At 40.4% G+C, this 15,000-nt stretch overlaps 1 protein-coding gene across 1 annotated transcript in view; it reads right to left on the reverse strand.

Moving 5' to 3' along the window:
- Positions 1-9,849, reverse strand: part of LOC143035955 (uncharacterized) — a 161,079-nt gene extending 151,230 nt beyond the window's left edge. Inside the window, exon 1 of the mRNA XM_076203207.1 lies at positions 9,132-9,849. Coding sequence (XP_076059322.1) covers positions 9,132-9,564 — 433 coding nt within the window. The 5' untranslated portion in view covers positions 9,565-9,849. The remainder of the gene's footprint in view (positions 1-9,131) is intronic.
- Positions 9,850-15,000: the final 5,151 nt, after the last annotated feature.

Below are 15,000 nucleotides of genomic sequence, written 5' to 3' on the forward strand. Positions count from 1 at the left end.
ACACACACACACACACACACACACACACACACACACACACACACACACACACACATGTAAGCATACACACGACTCTGTGGCGCGGTTAGTAGAGTCCCCGACTGTCACTACGGCGGTCCGGGTTCGAATCCTGCCCAGGGCTGAAATAATTACAGTATCGCTGCGCTTCGAGTCGTTACTCCAACTCTCAGTCATACGAGCTCTGAGCTCTCTTCCGGGAGGGAAATAGCTGTCGATCACGAGTCCAACATGTGATCCAAAGACCAAGGTGAATCACACACACGCACGGACACCTACACGCACAGTGCATCGCTACTTGCGGCGGAATTTCGAGGTGACGACAATTCGAACCCAGCAGCCAGCGAGTTGGACCAAGGGCATAGTTCATTAAATTCCACGCTACAAAGTCCTCTGTAAGGGGCACCGTTCTAGCTTCCTGGTAGAGGGAGTTAACGACGTTAAACTGAATCAGTCTATCAATAATTATACATTTTTCATCTTCTACCAATCCATTGTCACTCCATGCCACGCAAGCGACCTTTTCTGTAACTTTTGTGGATTCGTGACCTGGTGAGAGACTGATTTCAACATCTGTGACGTGCGCTGGCAAACTTTCTTAACGTTGTAATTAAAACCGAATTTCTGAGATTTCATTTCACGAAGTGCTTTGCGCAAAGAAGACATTTCTCAACGTTTTGGGGAAAAAAAAATGAGGAGCTTCGCCAGGGCATGTAGCAAATCACCGGTAGTCGCTGGATTCGAACGCAGTGGCAAGAGAGAACGACACCAATGCGCTATAGCGGTGACTTACAAAAGTGGTAACCATCTCCTTGCTCATACTCTCAGCGTCTTGAACTGATGTCCTTGAATACATGAAGAGAGAATGGTTGGTTTAACACAGAAACCAGCCACCATCCCGTCCGTGGTAGTTCTACGAACTTGACCAGTTGAGTGATATCGTAGGTGTGGCAGGACGTGCGGCGAGGTGTTTCCATGGTTGACGTTGCCGCGAAATGTTTCTAAATGAATTGAAACTAACGAGCGTTTTCAGTTGTGAGTTGTTTCCAGATCTTCACCACGCCAATTTTTATAAAACTCCGATCAATTTCACTGTTGTTTTTGTTCCCTGTCTTTCTGTACGACTGTGAGACATGGACAGTAAATACTGACCCGAAGATGCGTTTCGACGTCTTTGGTACCACGCGCCTCTGCAGAATCATGAGGCATCACTGACATGTCTCTATCAAACCTGTTTATGAGGCTCAATCGAAACACGTTTCCAGGATAATTCTTGATCGTCAATTCCGGGATGAGACACGTTTCTTTAAAGTTCGGTTTCACTCCCGGGGTGATCTCCACAAGAGAAGACTCTGTGGAAGGCATCCAAGGGGGCTGGAACGGGAAAAGATGGCTGTATGGGAGAACTGGTGATCTTCGCTCCATTCATTTTTCTATCCTTATCTTTACTCTGGCTTTCACCAGGCGATTTTAATCAAAGGAAACCATGACAGACGTAAAAAGGACCTCTTTCGATAAACCCTTTGGTGTTCATGAAAGTAGCAGTTGCCGACAAGACTGACGAGTTAAACACCATGTGAGGACGGAGCCTTCATTGTATTTGTACGACGTTCCGCTTATTACAGCTTTTTCAAGTACATAGTTGTGATACACATGTTTGAGATTAATTAAGAGGAATGAAGGGAACGGGGAAAGAAAGAAGTAGGGGGAGGGGAAGTTCACAACTACGTACTTGAAAAAAAAAATTTAATAACCGAAACGTAGTACAAATAAAGACTTTGTCCTCACATGGTGATTAACTCCAAATCCTTTGGTACCTACGAGTATATTTCACTCTTGGTCTCATCCAGGTTGCTGCCAGTTTATCCTAATCAACCGAAGGCAGTCCTTTCCCGGGCCAAAGAATTATGACAGTTATTCTCACGGTTAGCCAAGTTATCTGAATGGATCGATAAAACCTGAGAGATTAACTACCTTTTTCTTAATAACCTGTTGCTACTTGCATTCTCCACGAGCAACTAATATTGAATTTTTTGTCCCTTTCCCATGGCACGGGATTTGTGTAAGAATGTACGTCTTCTTGCTAGTCAGGGGACGAATCTGGGTTCCTCCCTTCAGGTAAAAGAAGTTAAGAACCAACGGGCCGGGTTACCTGACGGAGACCGACCAGCCTGGAGTCCTGTCCCACAAAGACAAGGAGGGATCCGGTCCCACAAAGACAAGGAGGGATCCGGTTTTTTGCCACACACTTCCGGTTTCATCCTGACCTTAGATAACGTTCTCCTATCTGCATTGGGGGTGTGCGTGTGAATCACTAGTCTTGATCAAATCCCCTGGCGACGTCCAGAACAGACACAAGAAATAAATTTACTGTACATGACAAAGAATTTCATCGAGTACTCTCTGAAGTCTATAAGGGTTTCCTTCAGTTGAATGAAATCGCCTGGTGGAAGCCAGAAGACATGCGGGTAGATTACTCATACCAAGGATTGATAGAGATGGATTTCACTCTCCGGTGTCTTTAGATGACCTTCCTGACATAAATGTAATCTGTGATTAAATATAATAAAAAAAAAAAAAATTGACTGTAGAGGTTGAACTAATTCAGTTATAGGGGTCCCCCTCACCTGAATCAAATGGTCTAACCAGGACCAAATTATTGTTCTAAATACATGAATGGTTTCAGACACACTAGTGTAGCGTTCCATTAACCCCCTTCCTTGCTGGGTGGCATTTTTTCTTTCTATTCTCGCTGTCGCCAGACGATTTTATTTAAACACGACGATCCTTACAGGCAGCGAAGAAGAAGAATCCCTTTGAACATGGTGACTTGTGTATGCGACCGAGACTCGTCGAGTCAAAACTCACAACAAAAATGTGTCACATAAGAACATAGAAAAATGGGGGAGGGGAGAGACCGCAGGAGACCGTAAGGCCTACACTAGGCAGTTCAATGTCCACTACCACCTAACATCGCTATCCATAAAATCATCTAGTCTTCTTTTAAAACAAGTAATTATTTCACCGTTGTGAGACATTGGCTTCGACCTCACTTTTTGAGTGTGTAGACCCGGATACGACCCAAACAGATACTGATGACTGCCACTTACCCTGGCTATCGTCTGTGCATAAGTGGGACAAGTAGGGGAGTGAAAACTCATGATCAATGTTTTCTAAAGAAAAAGAAAAAAAATAGGTGAAGTATTCTGGTACAGCGAGCGCAAAACGATGCGTAACGTAGCGTAACGTACTACCACTCCCTACTCACGCTTCCTTAAACTACATGAAAGAAATGTTATAACAATTATACACACATGCATATATATATATATATATATATATATGTATATATATATTTATATATATATATATATATTTATATATATATATATATATATACATCTATATAAATATAAGTATATATATATATATACATATAAATATATATATAAATATACATATATATATATATATATATATATATGACGTAAGTAGAGTAGGAAACACAGGAGTCTTAGTCTAAGTTTATTCCTGACTAGTTTTGTAGGTATCCTTTGAAAAAGCATACCTGCGAAACTAGTCAGGAATAAACTCAGACTAAGATTCCCGTGTTTCCTACTCCACTTACGTCAACACACACACACACACACACACACACACACACACACACATATATATATATATATATATATATATATATATATATATATATATGCAAAGTAGACCACTTGGAAAAAGAAACTAACGAAGCAGAGCGCTTTCGTATATTACATCTTCAGTGCACTGAAGATGTAATATACGAAAGCGCTCTGCTTCGTTAGTTTCTTTTTCCAAGTGGTCTACTTTGCATAAGTGAACACACGTACCCGTGTTCTTATTAGCATATATATATATACATATATATATATATATATATATATATATATATATATATATATATATATATGTATATATATATATCTTACCCGGATTTCCATTACGCGAGAATAAATGCAACCAAGACGACATGAACCAAATCTCCCACTGTTCAGTTTTAGAGAGCATCTGCAAGATGTTATCCGCTTCAGGGGAATTTGACATTTTATTCCTTCTCGCTGCCCCCCCCAAGCGACATCTCATCCTTGAGCGCTCACCCTCCGCACTGTCATGCCACTCGAACTCGCCTCTGTGTTTGTGACGGAAAAGGATATCTAAGTGATCTAGACACTGAAAATTCACAACGATAACTTGTGACGTCTTACCAGTGCAGGCGTTCTCACGGGAAGAATAATTTCGCACGAAGTAGTGTTAACTTATAATACTAATAATAATACTAATAATAATAATAATAATAATAATAATGATAATAATAATAATAATAATATTAATAATAATAATAATAACGATAATAATAATAATAATCATAATAATAATGATAATGATAATAATAATAATAATAATAATAATAATAATAATAATAATAAATAATAATAATAATAAGTTTATTTGGCATTGAATCAATATACATGAAGTGCAGATAATGACAGAAACACATAGTTTGAAATAATAATTACAATTGCCGAGGTTAACACAAAAAAAGTATGTAAGCTTATTTCCATTGTGGTCCTCACAAAGGTTAAGTTTGGACAGGTGTAGTCAAATACTGGGAGTTTTTTCTTTTCTTTTCGTGGTTTTGGAGACTAAAAAAAATCGAGTCATGGCGGGAAAAAAAACTCGACTTACCGCCACATTTGGCGTTTACTGATCGAAAATAGCCAACTGTTTTTGGCGCCTTGGCGACGGGCATTCCGTCGCCTTGATCTGCCATTTCCTTGGAACTATGCGATTGTAAGGAAAATTCTTACCAGAGAAGATCTTTAGCACTTCGTTCCAAAGTTATCGATTTCTAACGAATATAATTAATCTCGCCATTTCTCTATAATGCTCCTAAATATATGTTCTCTAAAAATATAATCTTACTAAAAGAAAAATTGCCGGAAACAAACAATATTTGATTTCTAAATCAACAAATCCTAAGATCTCTGTTCTCTAAGAACATCATTTCAAATAATAAATCGCCAGAAACAAACAATTAATTGTGTAACTCAATTTCTAAATCAACAAATCCTAACAGATCTATGTTCTCGAAGAACTTTGTTCCCAATAACAAATCGTCGGAAACAAACAATAACAGTGTTATTTAATAAACGAACAAAACTGATCGACTAGGACCACAAGTTCACGATAACTTTGTCGTTATTTGTGGCGTAAAGGCGACAATCACCACCATGACCTGACCTGACCTAGAACGCACCTCGAGGTCGACCAAATCCCTCCCACTTTCGTTGCCTCCGTCGTGGGTTAGGAAACGACGACCAATTGCCGCGCCCTTAACCCATTCAACTCCGATGACAAGATGTCTTGTCATTTGGTCAAATAAAACAAAAAATCATAAAACACCAAAATGTTTGATCAAACACCAGAAAAATATGACGTCAATCCTCGCTTCGCTCGCAGCGAAGCGAGGACTGACGTCATATTTTTCTGGTGTTTGATCAAACATTTTGGTGTTTTATGATTTTTTGTTTTATTTGACCAAATGACAAGACATCTTGTCATCGGAGTTGAATGGGTTATTAACGGAGGTCCCAATTTCATATTTTGAAGAAGAAAAAATGTAACATTACTTGATTCCGATGACTTTTTAGTGAAAATATTTTACACTTGGAAAATATATCTCTGATTAACGATGAAATCAGTTGAACAAATTACTGACCGTAAAACAATGAACAGTAAGGTGTCCGTGTTATTAATATAACAGTAACGGAACTATTGTTCATTTCAGATTTTCTTTGATTAAAAAACGATTCTCATAAACACATGTTTAATGAGAGAAAAATGTCAAAGTAATTACTATCTCAAAACATATATACCTGCACACACACACACACACACACACACACACGCACACACACTCACACACACACACACGCACACACACACACACACACACACACACACACATATATATATACATATATAATATATATATATATATATATATATATATATATATACATTTATCACTGGTAAAAAATGTAGTAGCATTTGCAAATCAAAAATAAAACCAGAGTCGGAGCAGAAGAAAAAACTAGAAACGGTGAGTCTATATATCTTGACTGTAAGCTACATTCCTCTTCAGTAGTAGCTTATAGTCGAAATATATAGACACACGTGGTTTTAGCTTATATATATATATATATATATATATATATATATATATATATATACATATACATTTTAACAACCACAATGACCTTTAATTCTAAGCCATCAAAGGCCAGCATGCTGAAATTGAAATGTGTTACTGCCCAGGACTCGAACCCGGCATCCTCATGACAAGTGCGGCAGTGACTTACCAACTAGGCTATCAAGAGGGATACACACACATGAAATTTTGATGTTGATGGCTTAGAATTTAAGTGCATTGTGGTTGTTAAAATGTATCTCTAATCACTGGGGCCCATTCAGTGGTGTACATATATATATATATATATATATATATATATATATATATATATATATATATACATATATATATATATATATATATATATATATATATATATATATATATATATTAACCACAATGCACTTTAATTTTAAGACATCAACATCGGGAGACCGAATGGAGGCCGACATGCAGAAATTTAAATGCGGTACTGCCGAGGACTCGAACTCAGCAATCACATGACAAGTGCCGTAGTAACTTACCAACTACGCTATCAAGAGAAATATAAGTTAAGCGCAACTTTTCTTATATATTTGTATGATGCTCGAGTTACACATACATGAAATTTTGCGTTCAACCCGTCTCCACTATGATAGTACAATTGGAAGTATACAAACGCGGGAAAGTATTTGTACAACACTGAATGGGTCCCAGTGATTAGAGATACATTTTAACAACCACAATGCGCTTTAATTCTAAGCCATCAACATCAAAATTTCATGTATATGTATGTAACTCGAGCATACAAATATATAAGAAAAGTTGCTCTCAACTTATATCTCTCTTGATAACGTAATTGGTAAGTTGATGGCTTAGAATTAAAGTGCATTGTGGTTGTTAAAATGTATCTCTAATCACTGGGACCCATTCAGTGTTGTACAAATACTTTCCCGCGTTTGTATACTTCCAATTGTACTATCATAGTGGAGATGGGTTGAACGCAAAATTTCATGTATGTGTATGTAACTCGAGCATACAAATATATAAGAAATGTTGCGCTTAACTTATATCTCTCTTGATAGCGTAGTTGGTAAGTTACTACGGCACTTGTCATGTGATTGCTGAGTATTTCAATTTTCTGCATGTTGGCCTCCATTCGGTCTCCCGATGTTGATGGCTTAGAATTAAAGTGCATTGTGGCTGTTAAAATGTATCTCTATATTATATATACATAAATTATATATATATATATATATATATATATATATACCTATACATATATATATATATATATATATACCTATACATACATATATATATATATATATATATATATATACACATATACATACATATACCAAGGCTTTTTCCCCCTTACAAGGGAGGTAGCCAAAAAGGGAAAGGCATAAAATCATTTCCACCCATTCCATCCCTGAATACACTCCACACCCCTCCACCCTCCCTCTTATCTTAGCACCTCCTGGATGACGGGTCATCCCTGCACCTTATCCACTGCCCTGGGTCAGAAGCTGTGTCGCAAGACACAGCACATCCACAGCAAGGCCGCTTCATTAAATCGGCGACCCCCCCCCTCTCCGTTCCCCCATTCCATAAAAGGAGAGGACGGGGAGAAATCCCTTCGGGCTGCGTCAAATTTTGCTCACACATACTACCTCACCCCCATCCCCCCGCCCATTCCACCTCATGCATATATACATATATATAACATATATATATATAAACACGCGCGCACATACTCGCCCACACGAGTCCATGATGTGCTATGCATGACATACACACACACACACCAGCGCCCATCTTGGATTTCCTGTATTACTTTTCAGAAAATTTCGTTCATTCTCGCCGTTACGCGGAATCCGCCTGTGTTCAGCACAGCTCCCGTGCTGTCAGCTTCATATTGGTAACAGCTCCATAAAACTGATGCGGGTCCGACGCTCCCTTGCCATCGCCTTTTCACTTGGAACAAGTTGCTGGTGGAGGCGACGAGGAAGTAGAAGGCAAATTTAGCATTCTTATTATGAGTAATAGCTCATTAAATGGGCGATGTTCCATTAGCTATCCAATTTGAACTGGGTGGTAGGTGGAGCGTGGAGGGATGAGTGTCTAATTAACGAGATGCAGTTAAGGTGGGACGGGTATTGTACGTGTAATGATGTGTAAAAGCTGCTCGATTGGTATTGGGTGACGGTCGGTCTCGGTAAGCAAATGCCAAGGTGCCTGATACGTCCGTGAACGTGATTGGTTAAGGACGTAAATAATATTATTCGGTCGAACCTTGCAGGTGGAAGGAAAGGTGTCCAGGCAGAAGGTTCAGCATAAGACACAAATCTCAGGAGTAAAAGATTTACTGGGTCTGTAGATGCCATGATGCCCTGGATCTGTATAGTGGTGGACGGCGAGATAAATGCAAGTTTAGCAGGACGAGCCGGCGGGAGACGAGTGTCAAGTTAATATTCGGAGCAAAAATCTGAAGTGAAACTGATCTACTGATTTACAGAAGTGGGTAATACTATTCCTAGGCGATGGAGAGGACTGTGAAGTCAGTATTCGTATTTGTTGCGAAGAAAATGTTTGCGTGTGTGTGTGTGTGTGTGTGTGTGTGTGTGTGTGTGTGTGTGTGTGTGTGTGTGTGTGTGTGTGTGTGTGTGTGTGTGTGTGTGTGTGTGATTTATGGAAGTCTGTGGTACTACGGTAACATGAGGCTCAATTTACCATTTTGTGAAAACAGCTGTAGAAGTAAGTGATTTATAGCGTGTAATGGTACCTAGCTTAAATTGAGTGTATGTGATGGCAGGAGAGATGAATGCAAAGTTAGCATCTGCCAAATAAGAAATGCACCCGTTGGAGAGACTACTTTACAGAATTGGTCTTTATTACTTACTCAAGTTGAGCGAGAGAGGCACCTTATGTAAGGGCTCCCCCTCCCGGTGGTTAAAGATGACCACTGCCGACGCGTTGAGGGCCATCGCCTCCTCCACCTTATCCTCGTAAGGGCACGACCCGCGCTCCACCAAGGCGACCCAGTCCTCGTCAGGTACTTGCACAGTCCACGGTCTCACGCAGCCCGTCTTCTGAGGGGCTGCGAGGACCAGCACCCCGGAGGCAGCGCCAACGAGCCCTGCAGCGTACTTGCCTACCTCAGCCTCGACGCGAGTGACCCCTGTCACGGGGTCTGTGTACGTCAGGTTGATATTGGCGAGCGTGATGGTGTCTCCTTCGTACGAAGCCCATTCTGTGGTCATCGCCGGGACGGGAGCCACGCACATACACACGAAAAGCTTCGTGCACAGCCAGAAGCCACTCCTCAGTGCCATGATCAAATGTTATCACTCGCCCCTACACGCTCGAAACCAGTCCATCAACACGGCTCCTGGCACCTATGATGAGAATTAATGGCTGCAAAATGAACCCTGGACGTCATCATGTTCCACTATGCACCCACTCATTCTATTTCGTACAAGCCGTCGGGGTTGTCTGGCCTACGATGCGCGCTGCACAGCATCTGATAATTATCAATCCGGCTGATAAAATACTTGCAACATACACAAGCTAACAAGTATGAGAGGGAATCCGCCAAGCCAGGCGACCTGACCAGCTTCTGCCGCCTTCTCCTCAATACTGCCAAGATTCAACAATCACGTGCGATGCTCGCACGGAGAAGAGTTGCCAAGTGTCGCCATACTCCTAATCTATTTACTGTGATCAAGGTACACCCCAGGAATTTTAGCGACCATCTCAATAGGAAATCTGGCCAATTTAAGCATGCTGTACTGGAGAGCTGTCATCACAAAATTCATAGCGTGTCGTAACCTTACACGTGATATGAAAGAATAATAGAATGTACGAAACACATTGGCAATACCTCTTCGTGTTCAGGAAACGGACAATTTTCACAGCACAGCACAACAAAACTGGACTGCCCCCAATACCTTTTCATTATTAGGACACTTTAAAGATAATTCGTAAGCTGATTATCTAGTTAATATTTGAACAATGATCAAATAAACTCATTCTAGTGATGTTTAAATTTGTTTTGTCATTTTTTCTGTCAGTTGTCCCATATTTGAGCTATAAAGGGTGAGTGTTGCTGTACGTAGTCTGCCCCCATTGACTAATACACTAATTGACTGATTGATTGACTGATTTATCACGGACTGTCAATTGTCTCTAATTGTATCAGGTGAAGTCTGATCCCATTGCTTTCAAATGGAACTAAATGACTAACTCCCAAACCATGATGTCTCTCTCTCTCTCTCTCTCTCTCTCTCTCTCTCTCTCTCTCTCTCTCTCTCTCTCTCCCAAAAATTGCACATGCAAACAAAAAGCCACATTCAAACAACCCTGTACATACAAAATCTAAAAGAAAACAAACAAATGCACACAGATATTCCATCAAGCATACGTGTACTGTATACACAAATTTAAGAGCGAGACAATGGAAGGATGCGACAATTTATGACATGCTGTTGACTAGGATAGTGTTTTCTAGACCACCCACCCCCCTCCCCCAGGGTATCAAGCCCCAAGGGATCCCTGATTACCCAAGGGTCCCAAGCCCCAAGGCCCTAAGAGATCCCTGATTAGCCCAGGGTTCCAAGACCTTTGAAGTAAGTCCCTCTGGGTTTCTTAGAAACCCAAGAACCCCCACCCCCCACCCCAACCCATCCCCGCCCCAAGTCCCTCAGATTAAACTCGCGAACAAAAAAATTCTCAATTTGCTCTATCACAATTTTTCCATTGAAAATGTATAATTAACTATTGATTGGAAATACTTAATTTGTTCAAAACTTAGTAAATTTTGCTTAGGCTACCAGACAATTTTATTCAGCTATAAGACGCGCCCTAAGGAAGCTGGAAATACTTTATTTCATTGTGGAGGGGGTGTTCCCCCATAGCTGAATAAAATCACCTGCCGGCTGCTAGATTAAACGACTAAAGCAATGATAATTAACCTTGAGTTCCACTAATTGGAAGCCCGCAGCTTCACAGTAACTGACAACTGTCCTCAGGTAGATCTCTTTGAGAAGAAACTTTGGGCATATGTCGGTATTATATCAGTGTGGAGTTGTTTTTAAGTTACCAAAGATAAGACTAGATGCCGGTTGTCATTTTTTATGTAAAAAAAAGAAACAAAAAATACACTCGAAGTACAAGCTTGGGCTCGATCCGGAGACCGTGTGTCAGCCTCTCGAGGCTGCACCTCTAGACGGTGGTGAGGAGAACATAAGAACATAACATAAGAATAAAGGAGACTGCAAGAGACCAAAAGGCCTACACTAGGCAGCTCCGTATCCATCACCACCTGTCATCCCCATTCATAAAGTTGTCTAATAGTCTTTTAAAACAACTGATAGTTGACGGGTTTTGAAGATTGACAGTAGGGAAAGGATTCTCTCTGACGCCTGTCTCCCAGGAATCGTTGTTAGTCCTACTGAGAGTCGTGAAATACAGCGAAAGGATCATTTGAGAGATTTTCATCTTTTCACTATGGACGGAGTTTCGATCAACTGAATAGAATCACCTGACGACAGCTAGAATAAGCTTACACCCACAACCTGTACAGACACGAACACAAACACGCAGAAACGCGCGCGCGCGCGCTAGCGCACACTCTATCAGTTAACCACACAAACAATTCAGCCTTGTTATCATACGTGCCGCATGTTTTGATCAATTTTTGGTTTCCAGTGAGATCATTAGGTTTATACAATATTCCTCACCTCAACTCTGATTTCTTCTTCCTCTTCTTTTACTTGCTCTTCTTCTTCTTCTTCTTCTTTCTCTTCCTCTTCTTTCTTCTTCTTCATTCCATTTTCCTTTTTCTTATTCTTTTCCTCCTCCATCTTCTTTTTTCCTTCTTCATCTTTTTCTTTCCCTTCTTCTTCTTCCTCTTCTTCTTTTTCTTGTTCTTTTTCTTCTTCTTCCTCATCTTCTTTTTCTTCCCCTTCTTTTTCTTCTTCTTCTTCTTCTTATTATTATTATTATTATTATTGTTATTATTATTATTATTATTATTATCATTATTATTATTATTATTACTATTTTTATTCATCTTCTTCTTCTTCTTCATCCTCTTCTTTTTCTTCTTCTTTTTCTTCTTCTTCTTCATCTTCTTCTTCTTTAACTTATTCTTCTCTTACTCTTCTTCTTCTCCTTTTTCTTCTTCTTTTACTTCCTCTTCTTCTTCTTCTTCTTCTTCTTCGTCTTCTTCTTCTTTTACTTCTTCATTTACCTCTTCTTCTTCTTCTTCTACTTCCTCTTCTTTTTTTCCTTCTTCTTCTTCTTCGTCTTCTTCTTTTACTTCCTCTCCTTTTACTTCTTTTTCTTCCTCCTCTTCTTCTTCCTCACCGCGTGAACACCTTCCATATTGGTTGGCCCTTCCCCCCTTCCCCTGCCTGCCTCCAAATGATTTTATTCACTGTCATGGCGTCCCCCTCTGTAGCGAGGCACGTTCGCCTCATTCAGCATAAACACAAGACACACTCCCAGTATCGGGTGTGTTCTGGAATAATGTATCTACCCCCACCGCATCCACGCACCCTATTAATGCATGTACACATCTCAGCGCATGTACACACGGAGACCAAAAGGTTGTACAAAAGGACCTCCCTCCCTTCCCCCAAAGAGCAATGCTATCGCCAACGTTATCTAACCTGCTTACTCATAACCTCCCACACATACGGATAACCTATCATTAATACCCTAACATCGCAACTGTATAATACAAACCAGAAATACACATGCGCGCCAACACTCTCCAAATTGACATACGAACAAAGACTGTCCAAATTGGAACTACCAACTCTGGAACAAAGAAGAGAAAGAGGAGATCTACTTACTATTTATAGAATCATGAAAGGAATGGAAATCCTAGATAGAGATGATTTATTAAAGGGGGACAACAGAAAAAAAAGAGGACATGAAAAGAAACTCAAAAAGGATAATTATAGAAGAGATCTGAAAAAGAATAGCTTCCCACACAGAGTGGTGGATACCTGGAATAAATTACATAAGGCAACAGTGTGTGCAAACACTACTCAATAATTTAAGAACAAACTTGATGCTGAAAGATACAAAGACGGGTACTACGAGCATAGCTCCCTTCCCGTATAATACAACCTAGGTAAATACAACTAGGTAAACACATACACACACACACACACACACACACACACACACACACACACACACACACACACACACACACACACACACACACACACACACACACACACACACACACACACACACACACACACACACACACACACACACAGTTGGTAGAGCGCTGGACTGGGAAGTACGGTGGTGCTCGCAGTACCTGGTTCGAATCCTGCCCAGGGCCGAAATTATTTCGGTATCGCTGTAAAACACAAAGAACAGTAACTGGTTGCGCTAAAACACATTCAGACACCAGAATCTACGCAGGAGCATTCGAGCCTTTTCACTCTTCACACCACATCGCACGAACACAACCCACGCCACGAAACGCAATATAAACACAATACCATCAGTATTCGACTCAAACATAAACAATAACCTGACACAATACGTCCACATAAAAACGCATACACACTCAAGTCACAAAACAAGCTCTCCACAAGACACCGCCACATTCTACAACTCACAAAACTCCTCAAGAAATCATCCCAGCAGAGAAATCACTCCCAAGATAAGCAGGCGCGGTTCCGGGGGTGGGGTGGGGGTGGGGGGGCTTCAAATTTGTTCTTCCATGAATCATTTTAAGGATGTCATTTAATTGATGTTAGTACTCTCTGATGTTTTGCCAGGTCCGGGGGTTAAATAAACTGACAGCATGTGTGCGGTATTTGGGCGGAATTGTGCTGTGTTTGGCATTTGTTTAATTCCATTTATCTGTTTTGTGCTGCGCGTGTTGTAGGGTTGCCAGGGTTGTGTCTCAGTTGCACTGAAAAGGGATAGAAAGGAGATATACCACGTTCGTTGGCCGTTTAACATACCTGTATGGTCACCTGGCGCTACTCGGCGTTCACAATGAAATCAATATTGAAATAGACAGTGTAATCAATGTATTTGCCCAAAAAAACAGGAGGTTGATGTTCGTGTGAGATCCCATGAACAATGCTGTGTGTTATTAATGTAATTTAGATACTTTTATTTACAGGTTCAGAAGTTCATACACGTTTTTGTTTGTATTTCTGTTTTTGAAAGCTACTTTTATTTTTTATTACTTCCATGAGTCCATGTGCACTAACACTACACACGGATCCTGCAATAATTTCTCTCAATGTGAGAGTATACGCGTGCCAGTGCCTTATCACTGACTAGCACAAGCGTGTAACAATATAAAACGAATATACATTCTATTATATATGTCTAGAATACAGAAAAATCTTAAAAACATTATTAAGTTAAGTATACCTCAGACTTCTGATACATCAGACAACTCAGAGGAAGGAATTCAGGTTAGCCCCCCCCCCCCCAATTTTTATCCTGGATCCGCCACTGAAGATAAGTAAGACATGTAGTGGGAGTCCTACGTTCTGGTCACCACCCGGCCATAGCACTGAGTCGGCCTAGTGCTGGCGTCCATTCTTCATCTATTCCGAGGTTCATAACTAGCTTAGGGAGTTGTCTTCTGCGTCTGTGTACTTGAAAAAGTTTCAACAAGCGAAACGAAGGTCATTTAATGAAGGCTCGATCTTCACATGGTGTCTACTATGACCGAGATAGATTGCGTTGTTGTATGGGGATTGTTAGTTTAGGGCATA

Source organism: Oratosquilla oratoria, chromosome 19 (genome assembly GCF_046742065.1).
Source record: "Oratosquilla oratoria isolate Oo_2021 chromosome 19, ASM4674206v1, whole genome shotgun sequence".
NCBI lineage: Eukaryota > Metazoa > Arthropoda > Malacostraca > Stomatopoda > Squillidae > Oratosquilla > Oratosquilla oratoria.